Source organism: Mirounga angustirostris, unplaced genomic scaffold, assembly GCF_029215605.1.
Source record: "Mirounga angustirostris isolate CCGP_5_RB_7025 unplaced genomic scaffold, mMirAng1.0.hap1 SCAF_6, whole genome shotgun sequence".
In the NCBI taxonomy this organism is placed as follows: domain Eukaryota; kingdom Metazoa; phylum Chordata; class Mammalia; order Carnivora; family Phocidae; genus Mirounga; species Mirounga angustirostris.
Genome location: NW_026991714.1, coordinates 101,595,330 through 101,615,742, shown reverse-complemented (window position 1 = coordinate 101,615,742; position 20,413 = coordinate 101,595,330). Strand labels below are relative to the sequence as shown.

At 55.7% G+C, this 20,413-nt stretch overlaps 1 protein-coding gene and 1 long non-coding RNA gene across 5 annotated transcripts; one reads left to right on the top strand and one right to left on the bottom strand.

Moving 5' to 3' along the window:
- The first annotated feature begins 994 nt into the window (after positions 1-994).
- Positions 995-18,340, top strand: DNAJB12 (DnaJ heat shock protein family (Hsp40) member B12). 4 transcript variants are annotated; one of them, XM_045878040.3, is made up of 9 exons: positions 996-1,223; positions 8,958-9,129; positions 9,885-10,030; positions 11,407-11,592; positions 11,705-11,784; positions 12,821-12,930; positions 14,491-14,663; positions 15,181-15,278; positions 16,467-18,340. In XM_045878040.3, exons 1-9 carry the CDS (start codon positions 1,091-1,093, stop codon positions 16,494-16,496), a joined length of 1,128 nt encoding a protein of 375 aa, XP_045733996.1. In that variant the 5' UTR covers positions 996-1,090; the 3' UTR covers positions 16,497-18,340. The 4 variants fall into 4 exon arrangements, with proteins under 4 accessions (XP_064450863.1, XP_045733996.1, XP_045733998.1 ...); XM_045878042.3 differs by having other exon boundaries at positions 15,181-15,326; XM_045878041.3 differs by having other exon boundaries at positions 15,181-15,332.
- On the bottom strand, positions 5,815-12,592 carry LOC135364774 (uncharacterized). The gene is made up of 3 exons (XR_010412476.1): positions 12,457-12,592; positions 6,434-6,535; positions 5,815-6,336 (listed from the first exon to the last, which is right to left on the bottom strand). It is a non-coding gene; the product is annotated as an uncharacterized LOC135364774 (long non-coding RNA).
- Positions 18,341-20,413: the final 2,073 nt, after the last annotated feature.

Sequence of the window (20,413 nt, the reverse complement as noted above, 5' to 3'; positions counted from 1 at the left end):
ATCCCCTCTACCAAACTGCTCCTCTCTGTCTTCTCCCAGTTTCTCCAGTTTCAGTAAAGGCAGCCTTTGTTCCTCCACTGACCAGGCCAAAACCCTGAAATCATTCTCAACTCCCCTCTTTCTCACATCCCACATCCAATCCATCGGCAAACTCGATTTGTGTCTTCAAAATATATCTAGAATTTGACTTCTTCCCACCACCTCCACCATTACCCTGCTCTGAGTTACCATTAATTCCCACCTGGATTAAAGTAGTAGCCTCTTACCAAATCTGCTGGAAAGTCCAGTAGAAGGACTGAGAAATGACCAATGGAGTTGGCAATGTGGGTAAGCTTGACAAGACTGCTTTCACTGGAGTGTAGGCTTGAAAGAAAGCCTGATAGAACCGATTCCACTGCATAGTGTAATCCTACATGCTCCTCGTTGATCCTGTAATGATTCACCAAGAAAATTCCCTCTGCGAGCTCTTCCTTCTGCCTGGATGGACCATCCTTCCCGCCAGAGTCATATCTGGAACACCTGCTCTTTCTCCTGAATTCAGATTTCCGTTAAAATGCCAGCTTCTGAGAGATTTTTCTTATCAGCCTATTTAAAATAGCACCTCCCACTCTCTATTCCCTTTTTTTCTTTATTTTCTTCATAGCATTTGTCACTATCTGAACATTTCAGTCTCCCTCCTACCTCCCTACACACACTAGAATGTAAGTTCTATGAGGGCCGGGGCTTTGTTTTGTTCATCACTGTACACCCAGCCCCGCAAATATCTCTGGAACGAATAAATAAGTGACCTTCGTCTCAAACTCACAGGGTTACTACCAAGAACGTGCAAGCATATTCAACTTTAAGACCTCCGAATTGACCCTCTAGGATCCAGGAATGTTGGGCATGCACCCAAGTTAATACCTCTCCTGGCTGCCCCCTCTTAGAAGACATACGGTAGCACTTCCGCCCTCGCTCACATCTCGGAAAAGGAGGGGCAATGGGTTTGTGTCATCATCCTGCGCCCGCCTGCCCCGCGACGTGCCGGCAGCTGGCGCAGCCCTCCTCTCGCCCGGCCTCCCCCTCCCTGGTTCCGCGCTCTGGTTCCGCCATGGAATCCAACAAGGATGAAGCCGAGCGCTGTATTAGCATCGCCCTCAAGGCCATCCAGAGCAACCAGCCTGACCGGGCGCTCCGCTTTCTGGAGAAGGCGCAGCGGCTGTATCCGACGCCGCGAGTTCGCGGTGAGTGTGAAGTGCCGGAGAGACAGAGGGGACATTAGAACTGATGGGGGAATACGGGAACGGACCGAGGGGAGCAGTTGGAGGAGGGGGAGGGGTAGCGAGGCGCGGCTACGCCTGCGCACTGAGACGCGCGGTGGCCGCTGGGAGGTGTAGTCTTTCGCTCTCACGCCTCTCCGGGACGCTGGACACCTGATGACAGGGGCGGCCGCGACTTCAACTTTTTGGGTGCTTGTGGAACCCTCTGAGATTTGGAGTTACCGACGATGAGAGGCGCTGGCGGGTGAGGGGAAGGGAACTTACCTGGAAGCGAAATCGAACTACTTCTCCCAAGGGGCCATTCGGTGGCCCAGGGCCGGTTGCCGGCCTGGAACTATTATAGTTTAGGAAAATAAACACTAACTCCTGTGACGGAGAGAATGGGTTTTGGGGAGGGAAAGAGGACTTCTGACCTTCGCACGGCCTGGAAGGATGTCTTCATATCTTCACTCCCTAGCACGTCTCCGGGCGAGGGCCAGGGAACACCCTCGGTCCGAAAGTAGAGCCTGCCTTTCCCCCCCCGCTCCACACCAGCGCCTTGCACCCGCTGCCTTGAGGGCGGGCCCCTCACTTCCTCCTGGAGGCTCTTCACCCGCCTGTGAGATTCGGGGCTTGTCGGAGACGCTGGCCGCAGGCACCTCTCCCACCCTTGCCCACAAGAGTCCCTCAGTGACCCCCGTATGGGCGGCTGGACAGCACAAGGCTGCTAAGTGTTCCGGGGCTGGGGCTTCCAAGCCAGGGAGGGATTAGCGAGGTTGTCTCAACCACTCAGCATTTCACTCTATCCAGGAACCGTCTTTTTCTTTAAGCTAAGACTTAAGAGAAGTTTTTCTTAATACAAGCTGGAAGGGAGAAAGAGGTAGTCCAGAGGGGCACCAGGGTGGCTCAGTCGGTTACGCGTCTGCCTTTGGCTCAAGTCATGATCTCAGGGTCTTGCAGTTGAGCCCTGCATGAGACTCCTTGCTCAGCGGGGAGTCTGCTTCCCCCACTCCCTCTACTCCCCCTCCCCTGCTCGTGCTCTCTCTCTCAGTCTCTCAAATAAATAAATAAAATCTTGGGCGCCTGGGTGGCTCAGTTGGTTGGGCGACTGCCTTCGGCTCAGGTCATGATCCTGGAGTCCCGGGATCGGGTCCCGCATCGGGCTCCCTGCTCGGCAGGGAGTCTGCTTCTCCCTCTGCCCTCTTCCCTCTCGTGCTCTCTGTCTCTCATTCTCTCTCCCTCTCTCAAATAAATAAAATCTTCAAAAAGAGAGAGAGACCATTAAAGATACAGGGATCATGCCATCAGTTATGATGCAGTAAACCATCTGGTGTGTAACAGGTACTCCCAGTCAGAAGACCTGAGTTCTTATCCTGACTGCTACACCATGCAATCTTTCTGAGCTTGGGTTTTCTTAGCTGGAAAATTAGAGGGTTGGTGCAGATAATGTAACAGTAATACCATAGGGCTTCTCTGTTTAGAACACTCCTTGCAGGGGTGCCTGGCTGGGCCAGTCCGCAGAGCACACAACTCTTGACCTCTGGATTGTAAGTTCAAGCCCCAAGCTGGATGTAGAGATGACTTAAAAATAATAATAATAAAATAAATCTTTAAAAAAAAAAAAAGGGAAGAAAGAAAGCTCTTTCAAATGCATTTTCTCACTTGAGCCTGCCCTATCGGGGAGGCAGAGCAAAGATCATTATCTTTGTTCTATCAATGAGGAAATATCTCAGAGTCAAGGGACTTGCCCAAGATTACACAGCTAGAAATTGGAAAGTTCTGTGACTCTATAAATGTTTAATAGAGGAATGAAATGAAAGAGCAGTCAGCCTCCTAACCTTCTTTGCCCACATTTGGAATTGAGAAGGGTGACCACCAGCAGAAGAGGCCACCTGGAACGGTCCAATTTTCCTCCTGACTACAGGTTGATCTTTGGCCTCTTTGCCTTCTCTTGGAAAGGGTTTCAGTCTGTATTTGCCAGGACTCCTGAGGTAACCTGCTCAAGGAGTTTCCCTAGAGAAATAAATCACACTCTGTAAGAGAGGAGCATGGTGGGATGGGGGCCTGCCAGTCTCAGAATCCTGTTTGATTCTAATGCTTTTGGGGACTCAAGAGCAGGCAGCTGAGAAAGGATGGTAACAACATGGCCTTTGGGGTCTTCCTGTCAGCAGCCTCCTGGGCCATTTCGGGGGCTTGGACTGGTGTCCTTCCCGGGGCTCAAGAAATGGAATTTGCTCAGGCAGAATAGTCACCTGCATGATTGTCATATTCCCGCTCTTGTGGAGAGACTGTATGCCTCATGCCTCTCTGTAAACTTCACCTTAAACCATCTGCAGCCCTGTACTGAGCTGACAAGGACCTGGGGTTAATGTAGGCCTGGGATGAAGAAGTCTTGGTTAAAAAAAATATTGGGTAGTTGTTTACACTTGCTGTTTGAGGTTTGAGCTCATTCCAGGTGCTCGTTCAATGCTAAGACTTTTTTTGTTTGTTTGTTTTATTTGCAAAGTTCTCTGCTTGGTGCTAAGTGCATATATGGCAGGATCTGTAAGACATGATCCTTCGCCTCAAGCAGTTTATAATCTAGCGAAGGAGACAAAATTACAGAAAAAATAATACTGTGGTTAAAGAAAAAATTCAGCACACTGTTAGATACCAAGAACTGAAGGATAGACATGAAAGATCCAGTCCCTTCCCTCCGTGGGTTCATAGTCTGGTGAGCTGGAGTGGAGTGCTGGGGATGGAGCACTGAACTCTGAACTCCCAGCAGTCTAGTGAGACTTAAAAATAATGGTAGAACACAGGTGATGGAAAATAGTGGTAGATCACAGTCAGGGAAAGCTTCAGGGAGGAAGACAGAGGCAGCATTTGAATTGCACTTTGGAGGAAGGGAACAGACTTGGAGAAGGACATCCTGGGGAAGACATGGAGGCTGGAAGGTGTGAGGTTCGGGGGAGAGGATTGGGTGTAGCAAGATTTGGCAGCTGTGGAGGTGGTAATTTGAGTATAGGGAGGATTAAGGCCGGAAAGTAGGATGGGGCCAGATTGTGGAAATCCTTTCCTGCCAGACCAGGATATTCACTTTATTCTGTAGTTGGTGAAAAGACCATTGAAAATTCTGATAGCAGGAATAAGATAACGGTACTCTTCTTAAAAGAGAACAGCATGAAGGGTTAATGAGAGGGAAGAGAGAGAGAGTCAGAAACCAATTGGGAGACCATTCACTGCAGTGAGGAGGTCAGGAGCTCTGAGCGCCTGAGATAAGGCATTCCCCAGATGAGGATAAGGTCATTGGGGAGGCGGCACCACGCCTTGTGTGAGAGAGGTATGCTGAGGAGAAACAGGGACACAGAATCCAAGCCTGTGTCCCCGGGGAGAAAGCAAGTTTGAGGATGGTGGGTGGGAAGAGATGGGCAGAGTGCAAGGTGCCAGTGGCTGTTCCAAAGGAACTGTCAGCATGGAGCTCAGGAGAGAGCCCCATGTTCCAGCTGAAAGTCTGGTCTTGTCAGTTTGAAGGTGCTCCCTGGAGTCAGGCCTGGCTGGGGTCACTGTGGGAGAGTGTCGAACGCACAGAGGAGGTTGCTGCAGGCACCACCACAGGGCCACATCTGCCCTTAGCAAACGGGCAGAGACTGGGGAAGCAACAGAGTGAGACGGAGCAACAACAGGAAGAGGCGATCCCAGGAAAGAGAGCAGCCAGGTGGCCATGGAGTGGAGTGTCGGGGAGGTGGTGAGCAACACGATCAGGCCTCACGGGAAAAGGGCAAATCAAGAAGGATCAGGAGCACGGGTAGAAGATTGGTCTAGGAGAAGTGCAAGGACAGACAGAGGGAAAGGTTGGTGAGAGGAAACTCAGAGCAACGTTGAAGGGTTGAGGGTCCTCGCAGTGAAAAGGCTGTGCTGCAGGACGTGGGGCCAATGGCTGGACACTTGTACTGTGGAGTAGTAGCAGGGCCCTAAGCTGGGAAGTCCTAGGGCAGGGCTAGTGGGGCTGGTCAGTCCCCTTCTGGGAGTTTCTGTCCAGCAACTGGCAGCCCCCTGGCATGGCCTCTGCCTGAGGCTTGCAACAATGGTGGAAAGTACCGGGTTTTTCCGGGAGCCAATGAGAACATCCTCAGTTTCCCCAGCACACACAGCGAGAGTTATCCTGGATGATCTTGCAGCTCAGGCTGCTTGAGGGTCCTGGGGAAGTCAGGAAGGCCACACTGGAAAGGCCAGCGGGGGAGGGATTGTGCTTTCAGAGTGTCAGAGCGAGAGATGGTGAGGTACTGGCGAGGTCCAGAGTGGGGCTGTCCATGCAGGTCAGTCAGCCTTCCTGAGCCCTACTGTGCACTCAGCCCTTCCGTTCCCCAGATCTTATTCACGCCTCCGAGCAGCCCTGTGAGGGCAGAGATCACGCCTTCCCCGGCGGATTCACTAACATGGCTCATCAGCAAAGGAGCTGCACTGTCCGGGCCTGCTCCCAGGCTGCTGCCCCACGCTGGCCTCCCTTTCCCAACTCACTCTGAGCACTACAGGTACACAGAGAGAGCCTGGAAATAAAACGAACAGTAACAGAGAACACTTAATATTTGCTGAGTGTTGTGCTAAGTCCTTTATATGCATTTGCTCATCTACTCTTTCAGCTCCCTCAAGGGAGATACAGTTTTACATGAAGAAGCTGAATTGACTTGTCCAAGAGGACCTTGCTAGCAAGCGGCAGAGCCAGCCCCGACCCCAGCCGGCCTTGCCCTCCAGTCTGGCTTTGAGGAGGGCCCACCGCTGGTGGCTTGGGCCATACAAGTGCTCTCACCTCTCCCACTGCAGCTCTCGTTTCTTCCACCAGGTTCCTGTCTCTCTAGATGTCTGCCAGCTTTACTGCGAGGGCAGAGGCAGGGTCTGAACCCAACCTCATCGGACTCCAGAATCGTCACGTTAGGCCGTTCTGTGTCATACTCATTTGCGACATGTGCGAGGCAGTCACATCCCACAGGTCTGGTGGAGGCGATGTCCAGGCCAGGAGGGAGACCTACTTGGCAGCAGCCAGAAATCTTGATTTGCCAACTCAAGCAGGAGCCTCTGTGTGGCCCAGAGCACATCCATTCCCCTTTGGGCTCCCTTTCTGCAATGTAAGGAAATTCGAGTGGCCGACTCCATGTAACTACCCTGAAAAGTTTCCACAATCTTCCCTGAGAAATACTAGAGCGGGTCCATCCTACCTCCTGGCTGATGCTCCTGTGTATCTGTAGCAGTTGAATGGTTGGTCGTGTTGTCCTTAGGGTTCGTTAGCTCAGCCTGGACCACTGAGGCTTCCAGAGAAACTGAAATAAACAAGTTCTTGAAATGCCCTCCAAACCCAGCAAACCGGCCCCTCCCTCTGTCCCATCTTCATCAGCATCTCTTCATCTTTTGTTCTCTTCGTTTGCCTGGCATGGACCTGGCATCTGGGACAGTCTGAAATCTCATGGTTCTGGCTGGGTCCAAAGCCTGCTGAGTGCTGACACTTTGCCTTCCTAAGCCCTGGAGCTCCCTGGCCCCACCTGCTCAGGTCCCCTCCCCGGCCAACCAGTTCATCAGCCTGTGTCATAATATCAGCAGCTACTCATTTTGAACTTTCATTCTTGTCAGTTTCTGTGCCAGGTGCTTACACGTTATCTCGTTTCATCCTCATACACCCTATTAGCCATGGATCCCGTAGGAAACTGAGGTTCAGACAGATTGTAGATTTTTTATCGGCCAGGGCCATAGCGCTAGGACGTGACTGAGCTGAGATTTGAACCCAGGTCTTTCTGAATTTAACTTCTCTTCTCTATTTGGAATGACTGTGCTGGAAGGGGTTCCCCGTGCCCGATGCCAGACTCAGGCAGCCCGGGCTAGCATAGTTCAGAACAAGGTTCTGGGAGCTGGGCATCCAGGCATTAAGTGCCGCCTCCCAGCTTATGCAGCCATGGGCCACTGGATCACACACACGGCTCTTTTTTATAATGGGGATGGTGGTGGTGAGACCGACCTCGAAGGCCATTGTTCAGATTAAGTGAACTAGTACACGCAGAGCTCCGGGTCCGGGCCTGCCTAGCACGCGGTGAGCGCTCGGCACGCACTCCTGGGCTTGGCTGCGGGAGTGCTCCACCTCTTCCGTGCAAGGCGGGCTTGACCGACAGCTCCTTTCTGAGGGAGGCCACCTCAGACAGCAGCGGCTCAGGGCACGGTGGCCCACTCAAGTCCCAGGGTTCTGCTCCCAGCAAGCCCTGCCCCTGGCCCCTCATGTGAGGCGCAGGTATGTTGCTTTAGAGGGTGTCGTGACACCCAGCACACTGCGTTGAGCCCAGCAGGCTCCTGGCATGTTTGAAAGAAACTGGGGACCAGCCGGGGGCACTGCTGTCCTTCCTCAGCACAGTGTCCTGGGTCCCTGCAGTAGTCCAGGTGCCTGGCTTCCCAGGGCACTGTACCCCAGGCATGACCGGGGGTTCCAGAACTGGTTGCATGCCTGGACTATGGGCACAGGGAACTTTGGCCAGAGATTTGGGCTCTTCCTGATTGAGTAGCAGGACCCACGGAGTTGGGTTTGAGTCACTGGGACCCTGTCTGAGGGTGACAGCTGATGTCCTACTTAGACTCTGAACGCTGAAGTCAGATGTTTGACATGGCCAGCCACTTGAAACATGTGAAGAATAGCAAGTAGCAGAGGCTGTCTTTATCCTGGGTCTCCTACCATGTCTGGCCCTCTGGGGCAAATTCATTGCCTCCATTCCCCTTCACAGCTAAGTAAAAGCCTCCAGGAGGCCTTTCCCACCAATCTCGGCTGAAACAGATGGTCCTGCTAAGTGGGGTCCCCTTTGAGACTTTGCCCATCTCAACAGAGTCTGTTAAACACACTACTTTGGGGGGCACCTCGGTGGCTCAGTTGGTTAAGCGTCTGCCTTCAGCTCACATCATGATCCCAGGGTCCTGGGATCGAGCCCCACGTCAGGCTCCCAGCTCAGCGGGGAGCCTGCTTCTCCCTCCCTCTCTCTCTACCCCTCCCCCTGCCTCATGTGCTCTCTCTCATGCTCTCTTTCTCAAATAAATAAATCTTTTTAAAAATAAATAAATAAGCACACTGCTTTGGGATTTTTAAAACCTGAAGGGTTTATGGTATGTTTTTATGCAGAGTTTTAAGTTAACCTATACCCAGGAGTGCCTGGCTGGCTCAGTCCGTAGAGCGTGCAACTCTTGATCTCGGGGTTGTGAGTTTGAGCCCCACGTTGGGTGTAGAGATTACTTAAAAGGAAAATCTTTAGGGGCGCCTGGGTGGCTCAGTCAGTGAATCGGCTGCCTTCGGCTCAGGTCATGATCCCACAGTCCTGGGATCGAGCCCTGCATCGGGCTCCCTGCTCCGCGGGGAGCCTGCTTCTCCCTCTCCCTCTGCCTGCCTCTCTGTGTACTTGTGCTCTCTATCTCTCTGTCAAATAAATAAATAAAATCTTTAAAAAAAAAAAAAAGGTTTAAAATAACCCGTACCCTGACAACTCCTGGGATCTGTGGACCCTGCAGGCAACTGTCCCACTAGCGCCCACCGCCCCCTCCCAGCCCTAGCCCAGGCCCAAGTCAGGGAGGGAGCTAAGGGCTTTGCTGGGAAAGGCAGCAGGTGGGATGCGGGGTGCGGGTGGGGTCCTGGCCTCTCCCAGGACCAGGCAGCCCCTCCGCTATGGCACGTGGCCTTGCTGGAGCGGGAGCCCTGAATGCTTTGCTTGCCTCGCACAGCCCTGATCGAGTCCCTCAACCAGAAACCACAGTCTGCCGGTGACCCTCCCCAACCCACAGACACGACCCACAGGAAAGCAGGTGGGGCCGACACCCCCTCGGCCAACGGAGAAGCTGGAGGAGGAGAGAGCACCAAAGGCTACACTACAGAGCAAGTAGCAGCAGTGAGAAGGTAGAGGGGCTGGAGCCTGGTGCTGCTGGGAAGTTTCCAGATCTAGAGCAGACTTCCTGCAGCCTGTCCTCCACCTCACATCTGCCTGTGGTCTGGGTGGGCCCTGGGAGGGTCCCGAGGATGGATGAGCTCCAGCTGGGCCGGCTCACCAGGCCCCGGAATACACTGTGGGAATCAGGGCTCTGCTGTCCCCTCCCGCCACGACAACCCACGGCGGGGGCTGGAAGTGCTGATTCCCCCGCGGCTGGCTTCCTCTGCTGCCAGCCGGCCAGCGAGCCCTGGCTCTTTACACGGCTCTGTTTATCAAGATGGGGCTCGGGCTCCCCTTCCAGCTTCCCCCCCGCCCCCAACAAAGACCCTTTCAGACCAGAGCCTGTGTGGCACAGAATGGAGACAGGAGACGGTTGTCCCTCCAGGGCTTGGGCAGGCCCTGCACAGACACTGACAGTCCTGAGGTGGCCTCCGGTGAGGGTGCTGTTAGCAAAAGGAGATGGTTCCTGGCCTGAAACACAGCAGCTGCCCCCTGAGAAATCCCAGATGTCTTCTGGGTGTTTTCCCCTGGGCCCTACCCGACTCCCCATCCCAGGTGGAGCTTACTGAGGCTCCCTTGCCCCCGAGGTCTGACAGTTGACTGGAGTTGCTGTCAGCCATGCCCTGCTGGTCCCCCTGAGCCTGCTCAGAGCTGTGTGCCCACACTGCTTGTTCCTCGCCGCCCTCACCTCGCGGCCCTGGGCCCGCTCTACCCCTTCCCCCAGGGTCAAGCAGTGTAAAGATTACTATGAGATCCTGGGGGTGAGCAGAGGGGCCTCCGATGAGGACCTGAAGAAGGCCTACCGCAAGCTGGCCCTCAAGTTCCACCCAGACAAGAACCACGCACCTGGTGCCACTGAAGCTTTCAAAGGTAAGCGAGCCTTGGTTCCCTGCTGTTTGGTGTTTTTATCTCCTGCCCTTGAGAAGGAATAAGAGGCCAAGACAACTTTTCCGGGAAGTGGCCTTGGACCCAAGCCCCCTGGGCTCAGGAGCTGCTTCCTGGAAAGAAAGTCCCCGTAGCCACCTGTAGCCTAGAGAGTCTGTCAGAGCTCCGATGGCACCAACCCTGCCTCTCCTTCCTCCACGTTCCCCAGGAATGACAGGAGGGGAGCTGAGGCAAGAGAGGACCAGTGGCTTCACGGTGGTGTAGCGACTGAGGGGCAGAAGGAGGCCTCCTGGTTCACCCATATGCACATCCCCATCTTGGGATCTTGGCAACAGGTTCCCTGTGCTGAGGGGCAGAGTAGCCTCAGGTCCGTGGCCTGGTGGCCTCCTCGTCTCCAGCAGCCACCGCCAGCCCTGCACTACACACACACTCACATGAGGCGGTGACCACCGCCAAGAAGGGAGCCTTGGGCGGAGCAGATGGCAGAGCAGACCCCTGAGACCTGCTGTGCTGTTTCCCGGGCCCAGCCTCGTTACTCCATTCCAGGCTGCTTAGGGTTGGTCCTGCTTGGGTGGGGGTAGTCTGAAGGCATCATCCCTGTAAGCCAGCCCCAGGGCGAGAAGGTGAATAGGAGTGGGTAGGCAAGGTAGCCGTGGTTACTGTTACTCCAGCCCGGACTTCTGCCTGCATCCTGCACGACAGACGCGAAGAGGCCAGACCTAGCCTGGACGGCAGGAATGGCAGGAATTACGAATGCCTTCGTGGCAATGGCAAGAGGAGAGGATTCTCCTTATTCTCAAGGTTTACAGGTTGCAGTTGCAGCTTTGACCCGCTCCTTTGAGAGGGTGAACCTCTGGAGAAGGAGCAAGAGACTGAGGAGGGCCTGGAGCTGGGTCCTTTGAGGCACAGGTTTCCTGCCTAGGGAGCCCTAATGGGGGGGCCTTGGGGCCTGGCCAGGGAACAGACACTGGGACCTGGACCCCCGGGAGGAGAGGGCTCGCCAAGCCCCACTACCAGCAGTGGAGAAGTTTTGACTACACCTGGTGATTCGGCCCTTCCCGGCAGTTGCTGTAGGAATAAATAAGATAAGGCCCATAAAGGGCCTGGGGCATAGAAAAGCCTGCCCAGACTACCTAGATCCACTTAGAATTATTCCTGCCTGCCCCCCTCCCTACACGTGCCCAACAGCCAAACTTCTGCTGGCCCCAGGGACTCCCACTTCCTAAAGTACCACTTGAGTACCTAAAGGAAGGGAGCTTTTGGCTGCCACCATGGCAGCCTCCCCCTGCACGCCCCATGTCTTCAAGCCTGACTTAAACCTCGCCCCATGTCTTCGAGTCTGACTTACACCTCCTTTCTAGCCATTGGCACAGCATATGCGGTACTTAGTAACCCAGAGAAAAGGAAGCAGTATGACCAGTTCGGTGATGACAAGAGCCAGGCAGCCCGGCACGGCCATGGGCATGGGGATTTCCACCGTGGCTTTGAGGCGGACATCTCCCCCGAGGACCTCTTCAACATGTTCTTTGGTGGTGGCTTCCCGTCTAGTAAGTACCCCGCCCTTCCCGCAGGCCTCCCTGGGGGGGGGGGTGGAAGACTGGATGCTGGCCCCCCCTTCCCAGCAGTCCCGTCCCCTGACTCAGTCCCTCTGACCTCCAGGTAATGTCCACGTCTACAGCAACGGCCGCATGCGCTATACCTACCAGCAAAGGCAGGACCGCAGGGAGAACCAGGGTGACGTGAGTGAGGAAGGCACTGGGGAGAGCAGGGGAGGGCGCCAGGCCCCACCCAGGGTGCAGGGCCTGAAGGGGGAGTGACATCCCCAGTTGTCCGTTCTGGGAGGGCAGTGCCCCCAGCATTCTCAGCTGAGGCGCCATCTTGGGCCCCCCTCCCCTTGCCATTCAGCGAGCGACACCAGAGGGAGCCACACTCCACAGTGCTGCCCAGGAGGAGTGGGGCTTTGATGGCCTCTGTTAGGGAATGTCATGCAGAAACTTCTCCACCTCCAGACGGGGCTGAGTGTGAATGGCCTTTGTGCAATCCATTTGTTCATAAGGCCACAGTGGCATTTTCCAAGCAATGGGAAGTGAAACTTCACAAGAGAATTGTAAAGGATGACAAAGGTTGTTGACTCTTGCTTCTTTCCAGCACTCTTAAAAAATGTACACAAAAACTATAACCAGAATGCTACAGGTTAAGGAACAGCTAGCTGACCAACATTAAGATACCGTGGACGATTCCAGAGCTTTGAAAATTATGGCAGGTGGAGGGGGTCCCCTCTGTTCGGTCAGTGTGGCCTTATGTTTTTATTTATTCATTTTTTTAAACTGTATGTATGTGTGTATTAAACATACAGGAGAGTTTTTAAAATCACAAATTATCACACGGCAAACAAATGTGTTTTTACTTACAATTTTGTAACTGGCGGTTTGGGAATCGGTATATAGTGAAAACCTCCCTCGTGCCCTGCCTGCCAGTCTCCTGCAGGCAGCCGCCTTTGCTCGTGTTTTTGGTACTCTCTGACAAGCGAACACTTGCAGGTACCCTCTTCCTCTGCGTCACACCCGTTGCCGTTTTGTTTTCATCTAGGGGAACTGGCAGGTGGAGGAGCTTCTGTGTTTCGGGGGGCCTGTGGGGGGGGGGACGAGAGAGCAGTGTCACGGCCTGTTTGTATGGCAGCCGTGCCTCCTGCCGCCGGGAAGCTGGTGGTGACTGCGGCTGACGCCGCGCTCCCACCCACGTCTAGCTTGGGTGACCATTGGCTCTTCCCTCCAGGGCGGGCTGGGGGTATTTGTTCAACTGATGCCCATCCTCATCCTGATCCTCGTGTCGGCTCTCAGCCAGCTCATGGTCTCCAGCCCCCCGTACAGCCTGAGCCCAAGGCCGTGAGTACTTGCAACTAGGGATGGGGCTGGGGTGGTGGGCGGACAGGGACTTGGGATTCTCAGCCCCCATCAGGGGCCTTCCTTCCCGTCCTGCGGGTCCTTGATCACAGTGCAGAAATCTGGCTTAGAATCCAGAAAACACACTTTCCCTGTTGAGTTTAGGTTCTTGATCTTTTAGGATCACGGTCCCCTAAGAAAATGGAGTGAAAACTGAAAATCTTTTCCCTCGAACACTGCACATGCACAGTTTTGCACGTGCTTTCACAGGCTTCATGCCCCCCCCCTTATCTGCTGACCTTGAGATAAGAACCTCTGCTCTTAAGTTCTGGTTGGGGGCCTTGGGGCCATGGAAAAGAATAGGGGCTCTAGAATCAAACAGAGCAAAGTGGCTTTGAATCCCAGCTACTCTATTAACTAAGCAGCTGTGTGACCCTGGACAAGGGTCTGAGCTTTGGTTTCCTCATCTATACAGTGGGAATAACAACATCTATCTGCTTGTGAAAAATAAATGAGTAATACACATAAAATGCCAGGCTCAGGGCGCCCGGCTGGCTCATTCGGTGGAGCGTGCAACTCTTGATCTCGGGATCTTGAGTTCAAGCCTTATGTTGGGTATAGAGATTACCTTAAAAGAAATAAGCAAAATGTTTGTTAAAAAATGCCGGACTTGTCAGAAATGTTCAACAATATTTGTTGAATGAATATATGGTCTCAGCTGCCAGTAGTGAACTAGGGCAAGTTATTTGGCCTTTTAAGGTATCAGCTCCCCTCGTTTATTTCCAGCCCCTGGCACCATAACTGATGCATAGTTACAGAGTGGGTGCTCAGCTTCTATTTGTGGGAGCTCTCTGCTCCCAAAGCAGCCTGGCCCTGCCTGGGAGCCTGGCGGCCTTCCTCTCGGCCAGCAGGGGGCAGAGTCGGGCTGCTGGGCCCTTCCAGGCGGCGCAGGCTCTCTGAGGCCTGTTGCCAGCCAGCCCTTGGTTCTGCAGCTGCAGCGGCCACAGGGGGAAGGTAGGGGCTGTCCTCCCCCCAGCACTGTCTTCTGTTTGTGTGTCGAGGCTCTTCCCACACCCTGCAGAGCCCTCTCGGTCTCTAGGACCGAGAGCTGGAAGGCCACAGCTCCTTGGAGTCCTTCTGTCATGTTGTTCCTAAGCCTCTGAACTCCAGACTGGGAGTTCCCGGGTAGGCAGGCAGGCCCTGGGCAGCAGTCAGCTTAGGGGAGGAATGCCGAGATGGGAGGCACAAGGAGCCCGACTCACACCCCTAATCAGAGGCCGAGCCCAGCCTCCCCTCCTGCGCCGACTAGGGCCTCTCCAAAAGGGGCTTCTCCCTACAGGCCCCAGGTCAGCAGTGTGGTAAGCAGGGCTGGCCATAGTCTGGACCCCTTGCATGGGAGGGACCCCGTGCCGTTCCTTCAGACCCTCATTTTGCATGTTGTGCGAGTCCCCGCTCTGGTTAGGAAGGAAGCAAGCCCTCCTGTTGGGGGGCCCTGTTGTCCTCTAGAGCTGCCCCGGGCCTGGGCGCCGGTGCCCACTTTGTGCCTGATGTATTTCCGGCCAGGTCGGTGGGCCATGTCCACAGGCGAGTCACTGACCACCTGAATGTCGTCTACTACGTGGCAGACACCTTCTCTAAGGAGTACACAGGCTCCAGTCTCAAAACAGTTGAACGGAACGTGGAAGACGATTACATCGCCAACCTCCGGAATAACTGCTGGAAGGAGAAGCAGCAGAGTGAGTGTGTGTGTGTGTCGCAGGGCCAGAGCTTGAGAGTAGGGAAGAGAGAACCCTGCCCACCAGGGATTTGGGGACCCAGCACCAGGCACGGCCTTGTACCAGCCACCTCCCGGTCAAGAGCGGGACCCCAGCCCTGGTTCCGTAGGGCAGGGAGCCAGGGGCTACCTAGAGATTTCCTCCAGGTTCCCGTAAATCATGGCCATCAGCCTGAGTTTGGCTGCCAGAGGTAAGGATGTCGAGAGAGACCGGAGCACGTGTCCTGGCCACCGAGTGATCAGGCATCCAGCTCAGTCTGTGGGACCCCAGCGCGGTCGAACCAGGATGACCGCTTCTTTCCTTCTCACAATTGGGACCATAGTCTTTGCTCTCCAGGGTCTTTCCTGAAGGGAGGCCAGCTCTGCCCCAGCTCCGGGGCCTGTGACAGCCTTTCTCCCGCCCCCACAGGCTGGGCAGGTGCTCTAGTAGCCTTTGGGAGATCCCAGGTGCACCCTAACTCTGCCCCGTTGCTTTGCAGAGGAAGGCTTGCTGTACCGGGCCCGCTACTTCGGTGACACAGATATGTACCACAAAGCACAGAGGATGGGCACCCCGAGCTGTAACCGACTGTCAGAGGTGCAGGCCTCCCTGCATGGATAGTCCTGGGCCAGCCACGCCACCGAGGTCCAAGTATGAGCCAGGGCCTCCTCTGCCCTGCAACTCTTGGCAGCTCTGGTCCTGGTCATGAGGCAGAGGAGGGCGGGAGGGCGAGAGGGGAACAGCCTGTTCATTAGGGCACAGGCTCCTTGTCCCAGCCTGACCTCCAGCCTGCAGCGCTGGGGCAGCTCTAGGGTAAGCTCAGGACTCTCATGCTCCTGTCTACCCCACGCCCAGCTCCCTGGCCCCGGGAACGTGGGGAGCCCAAGAGCCAGGCAGAAGGGGGAATTGAAGGCCACTGCTAAGGGCCCTCTGTGTTTCCCTGGTCGCATCCAGCCCCCAAGTCACCATGGCCCTTCCCAAGTACAACAGACTACTATCTGTGTCCTGCTCTTTCGGCCACCAAGTACTTCTGGTCCCAAGAAAGCCTCCCAACCCCGCCCCCCCCACACACACTCCCCACCTGACATCAGGAAGAAACCCATGAGAATGGGTGGGCCGAGATCCCGTGCTCTTGCTCTGGCCTTCCAGGCAGGAGGAAACGGAACAGGGTGGATGGGCAGCCCCACAGTGGGTCGGGGAGGGAGCCAACAGGCTGGGAGCAGGAGAGGCCTGTGTACCCTGAGCCCTCGCCCTCTGGTGGAATCCCAGGCGCGCTCTCAAGTGCCAGCGCACCCGCAGCCTGGAGGCAGTCGGCCTGCCCGGGCGGCTCGCCTGTGGTCGGGGGGAGAACGGAGGGCAGGAGTTGAGGGTCGAACGCAGAGCCTTTAGTACAGAAGGGCTGCGGAAAAAATGCAAGTCACTGGTCGCAGCCTCCCGCCGCCTCTGCCCCTGCATGTGGGTAGTGGGCTCAGCTCCCAGCACTTGCCGGAGGGGACAGACTGGAGCCCAGAGGAGCGTAGCAGAGCCGGCGAAGGTGCTTCTCTGTGTCGGTACCTGCCCGTCCGTCCTCTGCCTGTGTCCCCCTCGGCAAGGGTCCGGCCCCAGACGCTGTGCTTGGCGGCCATCTGCTAGCGCCTCCGGGGGAGTGACGGAGCGCAGGAGGGAGACCGGTTGGGGCCGAGGCGGGCAGGACGGCAGCCGGGAGGTCGGCTTGTTTGTGTAGGCTGAGCTAGCAGCTCCAGGCCCCGGGACTGCCGAGCTAACTGTTCCCACTCTCCTCCCCAGACCATGAAATCCCTGGAGAATTTTTGGTGACATGCACTGAGCCAAGGTGATGGACTGTATATTTAAGGAAAGACATAAAAAGAAAAAAAATTAAAATGGAATTGGAGGCCGAACGCCGCACAGCTGCCCTCTCTCTCACCCAGTAAATGCTGAAAGCTCTTAGGACAGGAAAACCTGCCGCGGGGCTGCTTCCCTTCCTCCCGGGGCTGGCAGAGGCTCCACTTCGGCTCTCTCCTAGGATACGGAAACCATGGCAACGAAAGTAGAATGTAAAACTTGGAGCAAACGGCTGTGGAAAGGGCTGGGGGAGGGGGCGCCCAACTGCCTTCCTCCCCCTCCCGGGAACCGCCCCTGGTCACCTCCGTGGAAGCCAGTCAGAGGCGTTGGCCAAGGATTGGAGGAGGAGGAGCGAGAACTCTCCATAGAATGTAATTTATAGAGCAAGTATAAGTGTGTGTGTGTATATATATATATCTATTTATATGTAAATAGCATATATAAAGATATATATATATATATATATAGTCTACTTTTTAAACCAGGCAGGGATTTGGTTAAGTTGTTTAGCTGATTTCTTCCCAGTTTTAGGAAACGAGGCCTGTGTGGGGAAGGTAACTTGGTTCTTCAGAGGCTAAGCGTTGGCCATAGCTGACAGCCTGAAGGGCAGTCGGGTCGCAGGCTTTCACGCTCCCCGCCTCCCGAGCCTCCTTTCGATGGCAGCAGTAATCATGATAGTGTAAGTCTGTAGAGAACTCAGAGGTTGCCAGGGTTACGGCGAAGCTGGAGGGGAGCAGGCTTTCGGAGGAGAAAGTGCCCCTGGAGCCAGGTACCCTGTCAGGATCCAGTCATGGTGGAGGCCCCCCCAGGCCGCCTATGGCTGTGAGACCACCCACCACAAGCTTTGGTCAGCTCAGGTGGGCTCTTAGGCCTGGGGCCCAGGAGCCCTCTGCGCCCCTTGCCGCAGAGAGCAGGGTTAGAGAGGGGGACCAAGTTCTGCCTGGCCGCCCCCCCCCCCCCAGTCCCAAAGTGGTTTTTGCCTTATAGCTGCCCCAGGGCACGGCTCCGCGTTGTGGCCGCTGGTCTTTCCCAAGTCAGGCACCAAGGACTCCAGACGGTTCTTCCTCCAAGAGTCAGCCAGGTGGTGCCCAAGACCCTGGGGGCAGCAGCCGACTCCTGAAGAAAGTCTGGGCCTGTGGGCACCTCTGTCTCCACCATCCACGGACGTGCTGCCACCCGGCCTTCTGTTGCACTTTGGACAAAGGCTGCACCTGAACCAGAAGGGTTTTCTACTCACCTTGAAGTGAGGATTTTTCTCACAACAGCAGTTGCTGCCGGGGAAGGGAGGGGGGTTTTATTTATTCCCACAGTTTATACTGGGCCTTCTGGAATTAGGCCCCGTTTTTCCCAAATTTTCCTCTGGCAGTGGGTGTGTCCTGGAGCCTGCCACCTTCCAAAGCCTTACTTCCCCAGGATGCCAGCCAGGAGGTGATAACCATCCTCCCAGAGTTTCTCTTGGCTCTTTTTTTTTTTTTTTTTTTTTAAGTCCCGCCCCACCGAATTCAGATTCTTGCTGGGAAAGGAAGCTTGGTAAAGAAGCGTCAGGTCTGATTTTTGGAGGAGATCCTACCCTGTGACGCGGCAGCCACCCCGGCCCAGAGAGACGATAAGAACTGGACGTGGGCAAGAGCACCCGCCGGTGGTGGCCCCATGCTCCGCCGCCACCACCCTACCATCTGGTCTTGGTAGACGTCCCCAGGTGGGCTGACCCATGTGCAATAAGAGCATAGATCCTAAAGGATCCCCTGAGAAGCTGTATTTCTTGAATTAGAATTCTACAATTGTACATCTATAAATATATGTTTATTACGTGATTGGCCTCGGCGGGTCTGCATTGAGCAGGGGGGCTGCGGTGGGGTGCAAACACCTGTTCCTACTGACACAGCCCAGCCCACGCCACCGGCAGCCTTGGGTGACCGGCCCCAGTGTCGCCCTCACCCCTGCCCCAGCTGACAGCCACTTTGGTCACGAGTGTTCTTCCAAGGCTGACTCCAGGCACAGGGTACGGGGCTCAGGCCAGGCTCCTGGAGTCCCTTGGAACCTCTGCTTCCCCCTGCTCCTGCTCCTTCTCTCCATCCCTGCCCCGAGCAAAACATTTAGCATCTTCCCTCCTCCCCAGCTGGGAGCTAGAGCCCACTCCAGATCCAGAGCAGGGGGAAGGTTCGAGTTTCTTTCCATCTCTGGCTGCACAGTCTTCCCCAGACACACCTCCCACACCACCCCACAGCCCGCCCTCCTCCTCTAGAAGGTCGGAAAAGTTAAAAATGTGGCAGCCCGAGGAGAGCTTTCTGTGAATGGAGCCGCAGATCTGCCGGGGCCTCCCAGAGACAGGGCCCCGCGGCCCTGACTGGCGGCCCAAGGCCCCTCCCGCTGCCGCTCCAGCCAAAGACAGCCAGGCTGCCCGGTGGTGCCACCGCAGCTGGGGAGCTCATTGGCTGTCCCTGCCCGGGGTCACCCCCGCCGGCCCTGCCCGCTCCGCGAGCTACCACTTGTTGGCTGCAGTTGGCAGAGGCGTCGCCAGCCGCCCCCATTCACTCCTCCCATCCCCCTACCCTCAGCAGGGCCAGAAGGGGCGGGACAGACTGTGTCCCCCTGTTGGCTGCAAAAAAGTCTTTGACAAGTGTCCCCACCCACTGTCAGGTGGCAAAAAACGAGCCACTAGTTCATCCAAGCTCCCGGGATCTGCCAGCTTATTTTCTCGTCCCCGGCCGCCCCCACGGGGCAAGGAGCACACAGCCTGGCCCACCGGCATGTCTTCCTGGCCCCGGCCTCCCGGGCAAAGTCACCCGACTGCCTAGGGCAGGCACCCAGGCCGCAGGGCCAAGACTCAGGTAAACAGACTGTTGACACAGTGTCAGTTCGGGAGCACTCAGAATCCTTCCCAGATGTCACACCTTGTGATTTGGGTGAGTCAGCGCATTTCCCACAACAGGAAACCGAAGCTTGGGGGTAAGGGAAGGTGATGCCCAAGGGTCCCCGTGAAATTTGCATGGCCTCGGGGTCTGTGTAGCAAAGCAATCATTCTGCAAACATTTGCTAAACTTGGATGCACTGTGCTCAAGATTAACCCCACTCGTGTCAAGGTGAGTGGTGGGAGGCCTGTCCAGAAGGGCAGAAAAGGGAGAAAGCCACACTAGGGAAAACAGAACTTCATCTGAGGGGCAGGTGCACCCTCTCCCGCAATTACAAATGTATCCACCCTGCTGGGCCAGCAGCTTCCCGGAGTTGACATCACCCCTAGGAGACAACATAGATCAGTTAGTTGTTGGGTATCAATGTGGACCCTGCAGCCCGGCTGCCTGGGCTGGATCCATTTCCTGGCTGGGTGGCCCTGGGCAGGTCACTTAACCTCCCCCTGCCTCAGTTTCCTCATCTTCAAAACGAGAGTCATAAAACCACCTACCTCATTGGGTTACTGTGGGGAGTAAAAGCGTTGTCACATATACGGCACTTAAAGGCGTCTGGGACACAGGAAGCTCTAAGTGCTGTTACATGTCCTCCGTTGACAAAGATTAATAGCAGTGGCTCAAGGCCCATTGCAGGCCTTGAACCCACAGAGGTGGCAACCGGGCAGGGGGAGAAGCCGCCGTTCGACAGAGCCCAGAGGGCGGGGGCCAGTGATGGAAACAAAGCTGGGAGTGTGGCAGGTGTGAGCAGCTCCGGCAGGGGGGTCTGGGTAAAGGAACTGGCGCCTGTGAAGGAGGGGGGAGTCCAGCAGGGCTGGGGGCAGAGTGGGTATCCGGCTGGAGGGGACAGTCGTGAGCAAAGTCCTGGAGCTGGGGAGGCATGGAAGTGACCACATTCGAGGGTGCTGGGCGCTGCCCTCGGGGAGGTTGATGGGCACAAGCAAAGCCTAAAAGGCTGGCCACCAGGGAGGCAGGTGGCGGGAG

What these genes read in the sequence shown, in the direction of transcription:
- DNAJB12 (XM_045878040.3), top strand. Translation starts at nt 1,091, where the DNA reads ATGGAATCCAACAAGGATGAAGCCGAGCGCTGTATTAGCATCGCCCTC. An exon ending in CAAGTAGCAGCAGTGAGAAG is followed by an intron (nt 9,130 to 9,884) that starts GTAGAGGGGCTG and finishes CCCTTCCCCCAG; the next exon opens with GGTCAAGCAGTGTAAAGATT. An exon ending in TGCCACTGAAGCTTTCAAAG is followed by an intron (nt 10,031 to 11,406) that starts GTAAGCGAGCCT and finishes CCTCCTTTCTAG; the next exon opens with CCATTGGCACAGCATATGCG.